Source organism: Microtus pennsylvanicus, chromosome 2 (genome assembly GCF_037038515.1).
Source record: "Microtus pennsylvanicus isolate mMicPen1 chromosome 2, mMicPen1.hap1, whole genome shotgun sequence".
Taxonomy (NCBI): Eukaryota; Metazoa; Chordata; class Mammalia; order Rodentia; family Cricetidae; genus Microtus; species Microtus pennsylvanicus.
Genome location: NC_134580.1, coordinates 141,808,036 through 141,821,876, shown reverse-complemented (window position 1 = coordinate 141,821,876; position 13,841 = coordinate 141,808,036). Strand labels below are relative to the sequence as shown.

General features: G+C 43.3%; 2 protein-coding genes across 6 annotated transcripts in view; one reads left to right on the top strand and one right to left on the bottom strand.

Annotated features, from left to right (window-relative positions):
• Stau1 (staufen double-stranded RNA binding protein 1) overlaps window positions 1-4,276 on the top strand; it is a 38,662-nt gene extending 34,386 nt beyond the window's left edge. For all 5 annotated transcript variants that reach the window (XM_075963115.1, XM_075963116.1, XM_075963117.1 and 2 more), the window contains 5 exons: window positions 431-506; window positions 667-986; window positions 1,586-1,708; window positions 2,350-2,435; window positions 3,019-4,276. In XM_075963115.1, coding sequence (XP_075819230.1) covers window positions 431-506; window positions 667-986; window positions 1,586-1,708; window positions 2,350-2,435; window positions 3,019-3,034 — 621 coding nt within the window. In that variant the 3' untranslated portion in view covers window positions 3,035-4,276. The remainder of the gene's footprint in view (window positions 1-430; window positions 507-666; window positions 987-1,585; window positions 1,709-2,349; window positions 2,436-3,018) is intronic.
• Window positions 4,277-6,911: 2,635 nt separating this feature from the next.
• The window catches only part of Cse1l (chromosome segregation 1 like), a 52,157-nt gene continuing 45,227 nt past the window's right edge, over window positions 6,912-13,841 (bottom strand). The window contains exons 20-25 of the mRNA XM_075963113.1: window positions 13,510-13,607; window positions 13,327-13,412; window positions 12,882-12,963; window positions 11,478-11,624; window positions 9,611-9,842; window positions 6,912-8,196 (exon numbers count right to left, since the gene is read on the bottom strand). Coding sequence (XP_075819228.1) covers window positions 8,107-8,196; window positions 9,611-9,842; window positions 11,478-11,624; window positions 12,882-12,963; window positions 13,327-13,412; window positions 13,510-13,607 — 735 coding nt within the window. The 3' untranslated portion in view covers window positions 6,912-8,106. The remainder of the gene's footprint in view (window positions 8,197-9,610; window positions 9,843-11,477; window positions 11,625-12,881; window positions 12,964-13,326; window positions 13,413-13,509; window positions 13,608-13,841) is intronic.

Genomic DNA, 13,841 nt, shown 5'->3' with positions numbered 1-13,841 from the left:
AGCTCCCTCTGTGCCTGTGAAGTCAGTACCCGGGACCCAGACATTCCATAAGGAATTTGCATAGACCTGGACTTGGCCTTCAGATTTCTCATTTGAAAACCTTGTAGAGTACATGTAAGCACCCTTGCCTTGTGTCTTACAGTTATGCACTAAATGGCTCTGTGTCCTTTGTGGAAGTACTGTTTCTGAATGTTAGTTCTGGGTAATGTAAGACATACACATTTCTTAGCACCAGTGTAGACCCTACTGGGCTGAGCACTTTGAAGCCAGCATTCTCTGGTCCTTGGCAGAGTCAGCTCTGCATTCATGAGCTGTTCCATGTGACTGCCATCATGGGCAGACATGAGAGTTTGTGTGGTGGGGGACATGAGAGACTATGCACACAGACCCCAGTGCTTGTCCATGCTCACTGCTATTTTTCTTTCTTAAGACCCCAGTAAAGAAACCAGGAGACGGAAGGAAAGTAACGTTTTTTGAACCTAGCCATGGGGATGAAAATGGAACTAGTAAGTGTAACCCTCTTGGTCCAATGTGCTCTGTCTGGGTTTGCATGGTTCTTGTGTGACAGTGTGAAGCACCAGTAGGCACCACCTTCCTAGGACTGGGATGGTGGGAAGGGTGGCACTGTAACTTCTTAGGTGGCTGTGACCTCTATGTCCCTTATAGGTAATAAGGAGGACGAGTTCCGGATGCCTTATCTTAGCCATCAGCAGCTGCCAGCTGGAATCCTCCCCATGGTGCCGGAGGTTGCTCAGGCTGTTGGGGTTAGTCAAGGACACCACACCAAAGATTTCACCAGGGCAGCTCCGAATCCTGCCAAGGCCACGGTAACTGCCATGATAGCTCGCGAGTTGTTGTACGGGGGCACCTCGCCCACAGCCGAGACCATTTTAAAGAGTAACATCTCTTCAGGACACGTATCCCATGGACCTCGCACAAGACCCTCTGAGCAACTATACTACCTTTCCAGAGCCCAGGGATTCCAGGTGACTGTCTTTTTTATAGCATCTTTAAATTAGGTTCTTTCTGCATAAGATCACTTTTGTAGTGTTTGCAAGATCCTGGGTTCTGTCCCTAGCACCACAGAAACCAGAAAAAGTGAGATCATATGCTTTGTCTAAAAGATCGGAAGTACAGTATGGTTTTGCGCAGAAGTAAAACAACAGGAATAGTTGTGGCGTATGATAAGGTGGCTCATCATGTAAAGGCGCATCCTCAAATCTTGAGTTTGGGGGCTGGAGAGATGGCTCAGAGGTTAAGAGCACTGGCTGCTCTTCCTAGAGGATCTGAATTCAATTCCCAGCAACCACATGGTGGCTCACAACCATCTGTAATGAGATCCGGTGCCCTCTTCTGGAATGCCGGCAGAACAGTGTGTACATTATAAATAAACAAATCTTTAAAAACAAAAAACAAAACAAAAACCCTTGAGTTTGGTTGTTGGTGGGAAGAAAACCAACTCCAGCAAGTTGTCCTTTAGGTCTACAGGGAGAGAAGATATTTTTCCTTAGGAAGCAGCATTTAAAACCTAAGTAGGCTCCTGAAGGACTCTGGCTGTGTCCCACACGGTGCTCTTTCTCCTTAGGTTGAATACAAAGACTTCCCCAAGAACAACAAGAACGAATGTGTCTCTCTCATCAATTGCTCCTCGCAGCCGCCCCTCATTAGCCATGGCATCGGCAAGGATGTGGAGTCTTGTCATGATATGGTACGTGGGCCTCAGAGGTGCCTCAAGAAGCTGACTGGGCACCTGGCACATTCCTTCTCTGGGCTGTTAGTGGTCTCAGGAAGAGAGACAAAGTTCTGTGATTTTACTCACTTCAGCCCCTATTCTGGCAGCTGTAGAAAGCCCCCTTTTAGAGAGTCTGGTTCAGATAAAGTTAAACCCCAAAAGAGAAGAGCCTGCACACATGAGCTTTGTCACTTACTGGATGATAATGCTGCATGGAGCGGACGCCTCTGATTTAGAGGGAAACATGGGAGTCTTTTGTTGAGAGCATGGTAGGTCACTGTCAGGTGAAAAGCCAAAAGTAATATGTGGTACCCGAGGAAAATGGCAGTTTGGTGCCTTATCTTAAAAATTCAAACATTTTATCTGGGCGGTGGTGACGCAAGCCTTTCCCAGCACTCGTGGATCTCTGTGAGTTCAAGGCCAGTCTGGTCTACAAAGTGAGTTCCAGGTCAGCCAGGGATACAGAGAAACCCTGTCTTGGTTGTTTGGGGTAGGGGACTTAAATATTTTATTGGGAAGAAAAAAGTTCCAAAAGGTTGCTAGCAGTTTGTTGATGTCCCTTTCCATGTGAGTTTAGCCTGTGTTCTGTGATTTGACTCTTCCTTCCCCTCTCTTAGGCTGCATTGAACATTTTAAAGTTGCTGTCTGAACTGGACCAACAGAGCACAGAGATGCCGAGAACAGGAAATGGACCAGTGTCAGCGTGAGTGAGCATATGCACAAATTGCTGCCACTGTTGGTTGACTCTGAGGAAGTATTTTCCAGAACTGCATTCTGGCTTTAACACCTGCAGGCCCCCAGAAGTACCCTTCTTTATCTGACTCTCAGTAGTCACATGATCACATGATTTTAATGGTACATGGTGACACACCTTCTCTAAGGGTCACCTCTTCTTTTTATTTACTTTTTTTTATGTGTAAGGGTATTTTGTGGGCACAGGCCAGAAAGGGTATTGGAGTTATAGATTGTTGAGATGCCATGCTCTGGAAGAACAGCCAGTGCTTTTGACCAGTGAAGAAACTCCAGCCTTTCCTGTGTTTATGGAAATAACCCTTTCAACTAAATATTTTTCTTTATGAAGATGGTGGGGACTAAACCCAGAGTCCTTGGTCATGTCAGACAAGTATTCCCAGAGCACTATCTCTTTCCTCAGACACAGAATACATTCCTTCCTCCCTCCAGTTCTAGGATGACTGTTCTCAGCTCCTACAAATGGGAGCTACATGTAGTTAGCTTTAGTTCTCATTTCAACATTCTTGCCATTGTCATTTTTCTCTTCCTTAAAGGTGTGGGAGGTGCTGAACCTTTTCTGGCCACAAACCATTATAAATCCCAACATGTATACTGAAAATACTGAGAACTGCTTTCAAAATTTGGAATTTCTGATAACTCCAGTGGGCTGAGACACGAATATAGAAGGTGGCAGCAGTAGCAAAGAAGACACAGACGCCAGGTGATGTGGCCTTGGTTGTGCTGGGCTGCTAGTGACAATGCTGTGCTCTGCCAGCCATCAAGAGAGACCAGCCCCATCACCTTCAATTTTTATATTGTGATAAAAGAGAAACAGAAAGCATGGCCTATTCTCATGCTGGCTCATTCGGATACTTCGGACAACCCTGGACAGCCACGCCAGAGAGGCCCCGGAGCTAAAAGCACCAGAGAAAAGCCAGTTCTTCCTGTCCTGCAGAACAGACGCAGCGTGCTCAGCCTGCCCCGTGTAGTGCCCACCCACTGGAACCACTGCTTTCTCAACAGCGATGCTGGTTCATTATTTCCTTTGGTTGATGACACTATATAATTTTCTTTTCAGTTTCTCAGTTGCATCTACTTATCTAGCACAGTTTAGAAACTTGTCTGAGACCGATGCTATCAGTCTAGCAAAGATCACAGGCCTGTTTGATGCGTCTGTCCCTCAGGTTGGCCAAACAGATTTTACCAGAATCCTTTACAGCCCCCCACCCCATCCCCTGTATAAATTGGACAGCTTAGGAAATTTAAACTTTAGGTGGTCTTTTTATTTTAAGCAGCAGACTTAAATGAGCCCAGACCTTATTACATAAATCATCAGTGGGCATGTCTTTTAAGGAGGTAGCTTTTTACCACACTACAGGACATTACCTGTGGGTCCAGACCCTGCAGGCTGGTGTCTCTGGAGTGCCTAATGCAGTCAATTCCAACCTCCTTGGAGGGGAAAGGTTTCCTGGTGCTGTGCTGCTGTGCACAGATGCAGGTAGGTGAGCTGGCCCTGGTGGAGAGCATTGCAACCTCAGACTGAGCACTGCTTCCACATTTGGTTTAGCTGGAACCTTTTCACCCATGGAATGTAAGTAGTCTTTGTCAACAATAAATGGTAATACTAAAATTTTTTTTTTTTGGTTAATTTATTTTCAAACACCACTACTTCTAGATCAAACCTCTTCTGGTTCATTACCCATCCCTCTTTTTTTAAAACAAAAAGGAGAATATTTGTAATGCTTGTGATTCTGTCTGGGCAAAAATCTGAAGACCTAAAAATCTCTTTATATTAAACTATTGATCAATAAACAGCTACTAAGAAAGTCTTTTTCCAATTGAGCAGTAACTGAAGGCTATGAGGAAGGGATGTGGCAGCTGGGGAAGTCAGGTTGGCAGTGATTGAAGATTAAAATAAGGGATTACTTTTTGTGTGTGTGGTTATTTGAGACAGGGTTTCTCAGCCTTGGTTTACTGTCCTGGAAACTAGCTTTGAAAACCAGACTGATCTCAGAGATCTACCTTCCTTCTGAGTGCTGGGATTGAAGCCCTGCAGCACCATGCTGACAGAATTTACTTTTAAAGGCTACATGTACACTTGCCTGTGGAATGTATGAAAAATTAATGGCACACATTCAATATGAATGCAGCAAAATGAGACATTTTATCTTCAAAATAAAAATCTGCCATAATTCAGTAGTTCCTTTTGAGACTCCCTAGTGCACAGACTGTTAGGCAAATCATACTCAAATATTTTCACCAACTGGGGACCAAGTATTCAAATACATGAGCATGAGGAAGCCATTCTGATTCATGCCCACATGGCTTACAGGGACACAGGTACCTTGCCAACTCAAGAATATGGCTAAACAACTGATGAAAATCGTCCTTCTTCCAGTAACCACTACCTGCCTATAGATCTTCCTGTGCCCCTTCTGCAGCCAGACAGCATGCCAGCCACATTGTCTGTGGCCTATGCTGTTGTGTTCTTTGAACTCTTTCCATGTCTCTCCATGAGCATTTATATGTCATATAAAACTAAACATGCACTTTTACCCACAGACATACTTCATGGCTCCTGATGGGCTAGAGAGCACTAGAGGTTACAATTTTAAGACACTACACAATATTTCTGAGTGAGGGAGTCTCTTAGCTTCAGACACCAAGGCACGATGGCTACACAGGCCCCTTTACCTCTTTAGGCTAGGGATGTTTTTATCTCCCTGCCCTTGCATGTTTTATTGTCCTATAAAAGTTATTTCACTGAACTGCCTCGGACACTTTTGACCTTGTCTTCACAGGATCTTTGTTGATACTTTAAGGAGGTAGCTTAACTGATTATTGCCACAGAAAACAACAGATATGCTTGGGTAAGCAATGTTAAACCCATTTAAGCAAAAAAGTTTGTGTGTGTGTATGAAAATAACTCAGGCACGGCTTTGACACTCTTAACAGCAATAAAGTCAATACAAATGGAGTCTAAAATGTGACCTCATCTGCTAAATTTCCATGCCTGGAGAAGCTAGTAACACAATAAAGATGAGATGAAGAGAGCAGCAGGCAGGATAGACTACAGGCTTTATCAAGAGGGAAAGCAGGACAGAGGACTGGCATCAGTCAAGAAATACTATCACCAACAAACACTTATCAGCAAAGAATGACAGGAGCTCTGAAGACCAGATTTCCTATAAACTGTGACCTGGTCAGTTTTGGTCCCTTATTTTTTGAGACAGGCTTTCTGTGTATAGCCCTGGGTGTCCTGGAACTTGCTCTATAGACCAGGCTGACCTTAAACTCAGAGAGATCCATCTGTCTCTGCTTCCCACGTGCTGAGATTAAAGATGTGTGCCACCACTGCCCAGCTCCCTGTTTAGTTTTTTAACTAAAGAAACACAGAAAAGCTTAGTACACTGTGGGTTTTGGGCTGAGGATGCATTTTTATACCAATGGGCACAGAAAGGGAGGCTGCCAGCAATACATGCTTAGCATGAAAGTGGATAGGCAGCCCAGGACACTGGAAGGAGTCATGGGGAATCCCAGCAACTGAACCATTTAACTGAGAAAAGAGTGTCACCCACACCCAGCAAAAAGATAAATTTTAAGGCATAATTTTTACAGGGTAGCGGCAGGGCACACTTAATCCCAAGTTTTGAGGTCAACCTGGTCTGCAGAGCTAGTTCCAGTACAGTCAGTGCTGTTACACAGAGAAGCCCTGTCTCAAAAACGAAGCCAAATGAAGAAAGGACTTTCAGTAAAAAGCCAAAGGGAGAATTTCTCATGATTGCAATGTTATGAGGGTACACCTGGATTCTGATCAGGGGGTATAGACAGAATCAGCCATTCAGAAAATGCCCAACTCCAGGTTTAGTGGGAAACTGCCTCAATAACATTATACAAAGAAAAATATTTTGAAATTAGTTATTTAAAAGTTCCTTTGTGTTTGGCAGTTTAATCCCAACACTTGGGGGTAGACACAGATGGATCTCTGAGTTCAAGGCCAGCCTGAACTACAGAGCTAGTCCTAGGACAACCAAAGCTACACAGACACCCCATCTCAACAAACAAAAAACCACAGCAGTCTGTTTGCTAAAAAACACAGGATCACATTATCAGAGAAAGAATGGACCCAGAGGCAGCTATAAGGCACATTGACATTACTCTGTCAAGTAAGGCCCTCATTTGATGCACTTGTCGGTCGTGGTATCATCAGAAAGATAGGGTGGTAGTGGTCAGCAAGCTCAGTGAGAATGAGCCTCTGCTCACAACCTGTCCCTGGCCTCCACTAACAGATCATGGACCAGAGCCTTCAGTGCTGGTTCCCCACAGGTTTTCTGCTTTCACGGCTGTGTGCATTATTTGTCTCTCAGCCTGAAGATGGCTATTGACACCTGCTTCTCAGTAAAGCACAAATAATTAAGAGGCCAAGTCAACTGTTACAGCTGATAGCTGTAGTGATATTTCATTTGTATTTTAATAAATAAAGCTTTTCGGAAGTTCAGAAAGTAAAACAGCTACACACTGATCAACCTTACAGACCAGGCAGTGATGATACACACCTTTAATCCCAGCCCTAGAGAGGAATGTAAGATTGGAGGACACAGTCTCATTCTGAGATTCCTGGAGGCAGGATTGGACAGAGGTAGGAGTAAGAACCTCTTTGCTTTGCTTTTCTGACCTTCAGGTTGAGCTCCAAAATTCTGTCTCTGGGTTTTTATTAATCGTGCCACAGACAGCCAATGCAGACTTAACTTAAACCTCCCCTACCATCTGTCAGTGTACCTCACCACCTGACATGTTAGTGAGCCTGCTCACTGCATCTGGTACAGTCCCTGAAGCTGTCTTAACTCCACAGGACCTCCAATGGTCAGCACACGGACACAGAAGCAGCAGTCTCCCTTCCACAAACAACCCCAAAACACACTTCCTCTGTGTTTACAGATGAACTGAGGAAGAAAAAACCGAATTGTCAGTTCTGGGAGCACCCAATGTCTCCCATAATGTTACTGCTGCACCCGTGCCATCTGTACTCCATCATTTGCCAAGAGCTAATTACATAAAGGACTCTGAGCTACACTCACGAAGTCCAGAGGGGAAACTGGAAAGATTTAAAGAAAGCACCAAAACCTTGTCCTGAAGATGCTCTTAGATGCACATTTTTGTGTTTTTAATTGCTGATTTTAGACTTCAACTATGAAATGTGCACAGCTTGGTAAGTCAACAAGTGATCCTTTACTTTTTCGCATTTCCAATAAAAGCTTAAAGAAACAGACAACAGTACAAATGACGAGAGAAATACGAGCTTTAAAAGAAAGGGCTTAGTTAGAAACAAATAGGTCTCCACAGGGAAGGTCTGCCAAAAATCTGAAATAATCCAAACCGTGCAAATGCTCAACCCATGGCCATACAGGGTATTGTAAATACTTGTCCCATGAAGCCACAAACCAGACAAGATACCAGTTATGTTGATGTTCAACACAAACAGCCTCGTTTGCTTAGAGCAGTATTTACTGTCCTCTGTAAGATGGAGTTTGTCACAAATCCAAGAGGTTGAAAACCTGTACTGTTTTCACCAGAGCTGTGCTGAGGAGTCCACATGGTTCCTAAGAAACCATCCTGGGCCCATGGGGTCAGGAAGAAGCCGTTCACAGCAGGGTAACGCTGGCTGCCTGCAGGTACCCTTGAAGGTACTGCAATGCTTCTGCATTGAGGCTGGTGCTCACCATGGAGGGAACCTGTGAGGGAAGGAAGCACACGGTGTTGGAGGCTCTTGAGTCACACTCAGACTGGCACCTGAATGAATGCTTGCCACCAGGTGGGGAAAGGCAGCTAGTTCTTGTCCCTGTCCACAGGAGGTAGAAATAACTGACTTCATTCCTTCAAAACGGCTGGGCTTTACAGGTGAGAAAAGGTACTGTATGGGTAGAGGAAGTTTGATCCCCAGGACTCATTCAGCGGAAGGAGAAAACTGACTAGTCAGTCGGGTGGTGGTGGCGCACGCCTTTAATCCCAGCACTTGGGAGGCAGAGGCAGGCGGATCTCTCGGATCTCTGTGAGTTCGAGACCAGCCTGGTCTACAGAGCTAGTTCCAGGACAGGCTCCAAAGCCACAGAGAAACCCTGTCTCGAAAAAAAAAAAAAAAACAAACAAAAAACAAACCTGACTAGTCGTCAAGTGACCTCTACAAACATCTCAAAAACTAAGGTAGATTGCCCTCTGGCCCATACATATACACATATACATGGTAGACCCATAAAGAATTACTGTTAGGGGTGCTATGGTTGATAAAAGATTTTTGTTGTTTTTGTTTAAACGGGTTCTCTGTAACAGCTCTAGACGTCCTGCAACCAGGCTGTCCTGAACTCCTGCCTCTGCCTCCTTAGTGCTGGGATTAAAAGCTTGTACAACTAACATCTGATAAGGTTTTTATGTTCTTTTAGTTTACAGAAAAATTATGTATCCCAGGTTTGCCTAAAACTCACAGCTATCCACCCAACTCAGCTGGAATTGCATGTTTGGCAAAAAAAAAAAAAAAAAAAAAACACAGCCTAATTAACTAATTAAGTACTTCTGTGTACTTATAAAACAAGTACTTTACAAAATGTACAAAAAGGCAGGCAGATATCTGTGAGTTCGAGACCAGCCTGGTCTACAGAGCTAGTTCCAGGACAGGCTCCAAAGCCACAGAGAAACCCTGTCTCGAAAAACAAAACAAAACAAAAAACAAAAAATGTTGGTAATTATTTTAGCTGGGTTTGTCATGCTGTTTCTATAGGTGAAAAAGAAACTACAATATAGTAGAAAAATGCTGAAAGACTAGCTAAATGCAGCTAAAAGGCCAGGATTAGATTGAATCCATAATCTCTTACCTAATTTCTGCGTATGTTGCAGGTTTTTTGTTTGTTTTTATTTTTTGGAACAGGGTTTTCTGTGTAGCCCTGACTGTCCTGGAATTCTGCCTTCTGAGTGCTGGGACTATGGGTGGTGTGAGCCACCATGCATAGCACGTTATAGTTTTTAAAAATATTACCAAATAAAATAAATAAATAAAGAAAAAAAAAGGTTTCCTTAGAATCCCAAGGTGCAAGAGCTACTGATGTCCTGACTGGCCAGTCTTGTCCCCAAGAATGAAACAGCACAGACACTTACCCTTCCCGGACAAGCTGTAGACAGTTTGTGAAGTGACTGTGCCAGGTGGATTTTGGGGTTGTTCACCATCTGACCTACAGGGTCATGTTCTTTTTTACCAGCAAATGCTAGTTGTGAGAAGGCAGTCTGGTATCCTGGCGTATCTTCTATGTCGATAAAATGCTCTTCATCAGGAATGGTATCATCTTCAGGTAACTCAAAAAGGCCAATGAGAGATTGTAACAAAGGAGTCCTGGATGGTAAAAAAGAAAGAAAAGCACAGAAAATTATGTATTTATTTTTATTTTTTGTGTAATAGCCCTAACTGACCTAGAGCTAGCTCTTGTAGACCAGGCTGGCCTCGAATTCAAAGATCAAAGAGATCCACCTGCCTCTGACTCCTGTGTGCTGGGATTAAAGGCGTGAGCCACTACCACCCAGACAGATAGATGGCTTATGCACAAAATTCCAAAAATAAAAGAAATGAAGACAAGCTGGGCGGTGGTGGCATAGGCCTTTAATCCCAGCAATCAGAGGCAGGCAGATCTCTGTGAGTTCAAGACCAGCCTGGTCTACAAGATCTAGTTCCAGGACAGGCTCTAAAGCTACAGAGAAACCCTGTCTGGGGGGGTGGGGGTGGGGGGAAACAAAACAAAACAAAAAAGAAATGAAGGCATGAAGACGGCAGTGGTTTCCAGACCAGCCTATGCTACATAGTAACAATCTATCCCAAAATAAAATGGCTAGGGATAAACAGTATTGAATAACAAGCTCGGAGAGAACCAGAGTCCAATTACTACAGCCTGGGTGGCATCAGCAAGCTTCTAGTTGAACAAGAGACCAAGCCTCAATAAAGTGTGAATGAGAAAAACATCCCAAAGGTCAACTGTGGACAATATGCAAATGAACCCAGACAGGTGTGTTCATACACACATGAACACATCTATAAACATACCCCTCCAAATCAAGAACTAAGGCCACTGGCTGGGGCTGAAAGATAGCTAAGTGGTTAAGAGCAATGGCTGATCTTCCAGAGGTCCTGGGTTCAGTTCACAGCACCTACCTAGTACCTGTAATGGGATCTGATGAGTTCTTCTATAGAGCGCTCACCTACACAAGTAAATAAATCTTAAAAACAAACAAACAAATCAAGGTCCTAGTCAGAAGGTGGTGGTGCACTCCTTTAATCCCAGCATTTGGGAGGCAGAGGCAGGGAGTTCGAAGCCAGCCTGGTGTACAGAGCAAGTTCTACAACAGCAAAACCTGTCTAAAAAAACAAATTAAGAACCAAAACCTGATGGAGGAAGGTCATTGGCTAATAAAGGAACTGCCTTGGCCCATTTTATTGGTTAGAAGATAGGTGGGAGGAGTAAACAGAACAGAACGCTGGGAGGAAGAGGAAGTGAGCTCAGACTCCACAGCTCTCCGCTTGGGAGCGGACGCCTCAGAGAGACGCCATGCCCCGCTCCCAGGCAGACACACGCGATGGAGCTCTGACCTAGAATCTTCCCGGTAAGACCGGTGCTCACAGATTATTAGAGATGGGTTGATCGGTATATCAGAATTAGCCAGTAAGGGCCAGAGCTAAAGGGCCAAGCAGTGATTAAATGAATACAGTGTCTGTGTAATTATTTCGGGGCATAAGCTAGCTGAGCAGGCGGCTGGGGTGTTGGGGACGCAGCCCCGCCGCCACCTTTATTACTACAAAAACCAGATCTGCCACTAGCATTAGGAGTTGTAGGTAGGAGAACTGCTTAGATTGTAGTATGAGACACTGATACCAATAGTGTCTACACGTCATGTTAAAACTGACTAGATCAGAACACAATCTGCAGCCACAGACTTGGGAACACTTCACTTTCCCCTACTCTCAGAAGGGAGTACTCACCACAGCTTGGTGTACTCAGTATCCATCATTGGTGGACATTCGGTAAGTAATTTGGTTATGCCAACTGCACAGATTTTTTTCTCCACATTTCCAGATACTTTCTGAATCTCTGGAATAATGATTTTTTCCAAAACCATTCCAAACATTCTATTAATAAAAGCAAAACACATCACTCAGTATCAGACAAGCACTAAGTGAAATAATTAGATGTTTTTATTCAGTGGTTTTAAATGAATAAAATAAAAATAAAGTACTACTGTCTCAACTGACTGCCACGGTACCTTGATTAACACAGTTACTATAAGCCTTCCCTTAAGCAAAACCTTTGCAGCTTTTGTGGGCAGGGCAGGTGGGAAGAATTATACACTTAAAATGTTACTCAAAAATTGCCAATTTTTCTTTTGAAAAGCTGCTCAAGAAATTTTTGAAAAATTAAGGACACAGCTAAGATACAAAAGCCAGAGCACCTACCACTGGCAAGGACCAGTATGCCAGTTCTGGATTAGGGAGTTTCTGTCTTTATTTGCTTAAACACCTATAAGCACATAAATGCTGACAGTGCATTTAATCAGTCCTTGAATATGCTTTTGGTAACATTCTGGAAGTAAAACTTCTCACATTCTAATTAATGCAAAATCCTTATTTAAGTACAGAAAATAGATCAAAGGTGGGGTCTTTACTGCCCTATATCAAGAGGACATTTTTTTAAAAAAAAAGATTTATTTATTATGTATACAATGATCTGCCTACATGTATCCCCGCAGACAGAAGTTGGCACCAGATCTGATTTATGGTTGCTGGCAATTGAACTCAGGACCTCTGGAAGAGCAGTCAATGCTCTTAACCACTGAGCCATCTCTCTAGCCCCAAGAGGACATGTTTTGCTCTGTGCAAAAGGGTCCCATAGGGCAGTAGATAAGTTTCAGACAGCCCCACAATCCCCTACTACTAGAAATTGTATTTTCTTATACTACTTTCCAAGATAATTGACTTTAAAGTCAATCTGCAGTTTTGGGATATTTTCTCACATGATTTTCCCCTTAACAGCTGTCCTCAATCTCTTCTCTGTTAGTCTCCTAGTTCCCTATAGGTCACAATATCAAACACATTCTGTGAAGTCAGAACCAAGCTTCACCAACTGCAAGGTTCTATGATTGCCACCAGCTGCTGCTGTTGAACAGTGCATCTCTTAGTAGATGCTGAGCTGTGTGAAGAATGTCAGAAACTTGGGAAATGAGGCCTTTCTATGTCCAGAAGGCTTCAAAACCTATCCCCAAACCAGAACAAAGTCACCATCAACACACACACACACACACACACACACACACACACACACACACACACCCCTAGTTCATACTAAAGAGGTCAAATAATTTTCTTCTTATAAACAAAGTCGTAACTCACTTTGGTTGTATGCCATCAAATATTTCTTGTAATGCTAACGCTCCATACTTAATGCAATATAAATTAATAAACACTAAGAAACCTGTTGAAAAAAAGACAAAGTATTATTAGTGGAATTAACTGAAATTTTAAGAAATTTCTCTTTACCTGCCATGGGAATGTATGTATCAGTTCAGCACTTGCTCCCAAGACACCCCAGAGTAGCCTCCTTGTCAGATCACAGTCTTATGAATCTCCACATCACTATTTCTACTGAAAAGGGTTTTTCTCCCTAAACTTACACAAACCAAACGCCAAACTTTGGAAGATAATGCATTTCAAACTAAGCAATTGTTTGGGAAACAAACATTTTCCCAGATATTTATATGTAATATTTATGACTGATAAAAGGTCTGCCCACCACCAAGAGTCTCAAAATCCTCAGTTTTCCAAATGATTTGCTTACTCTTGATAAACTTGGTGGTCTTGGAACTCTGCAGTCTCTGGAACAGTAGAATAAAGATCTGCTTCCTGTATTGGTCAACTGACTCACTAAATACCCGAAGAGAAGAACACAGATCATCAGGTCAGTCCTATGAGCATGTAACACAATCTTTACTTCAATACTCAGGGGGTTAATATGACTCACGGAGGCATGTGCTCTATTATGCTGTTGAGAAGATAGAAGCCTTGGTGATCATTTGCTTTGGATGCAATTAGCTTCTGGAAAACACCCAGTAACCCAGGCTGCAACAAATCAGATTAAAAAAAAAAAAAAAAGATGAGAACCCAAAGAAGTGGAGACTAATTCTACAAGTTCCATAGGCTGTTATTTTGGAAAGCGGCTACCACCAAACAATGCAACCAGCTTCATTCTCTTGCTCTTACTAGTGGACTGAGAATCATGTAGGATTGGCTACATGGAGCCAAAGATGACTTTGAACTTTTAATCCTCCTGCTCCACCTCCCCAGAGCTGGGAT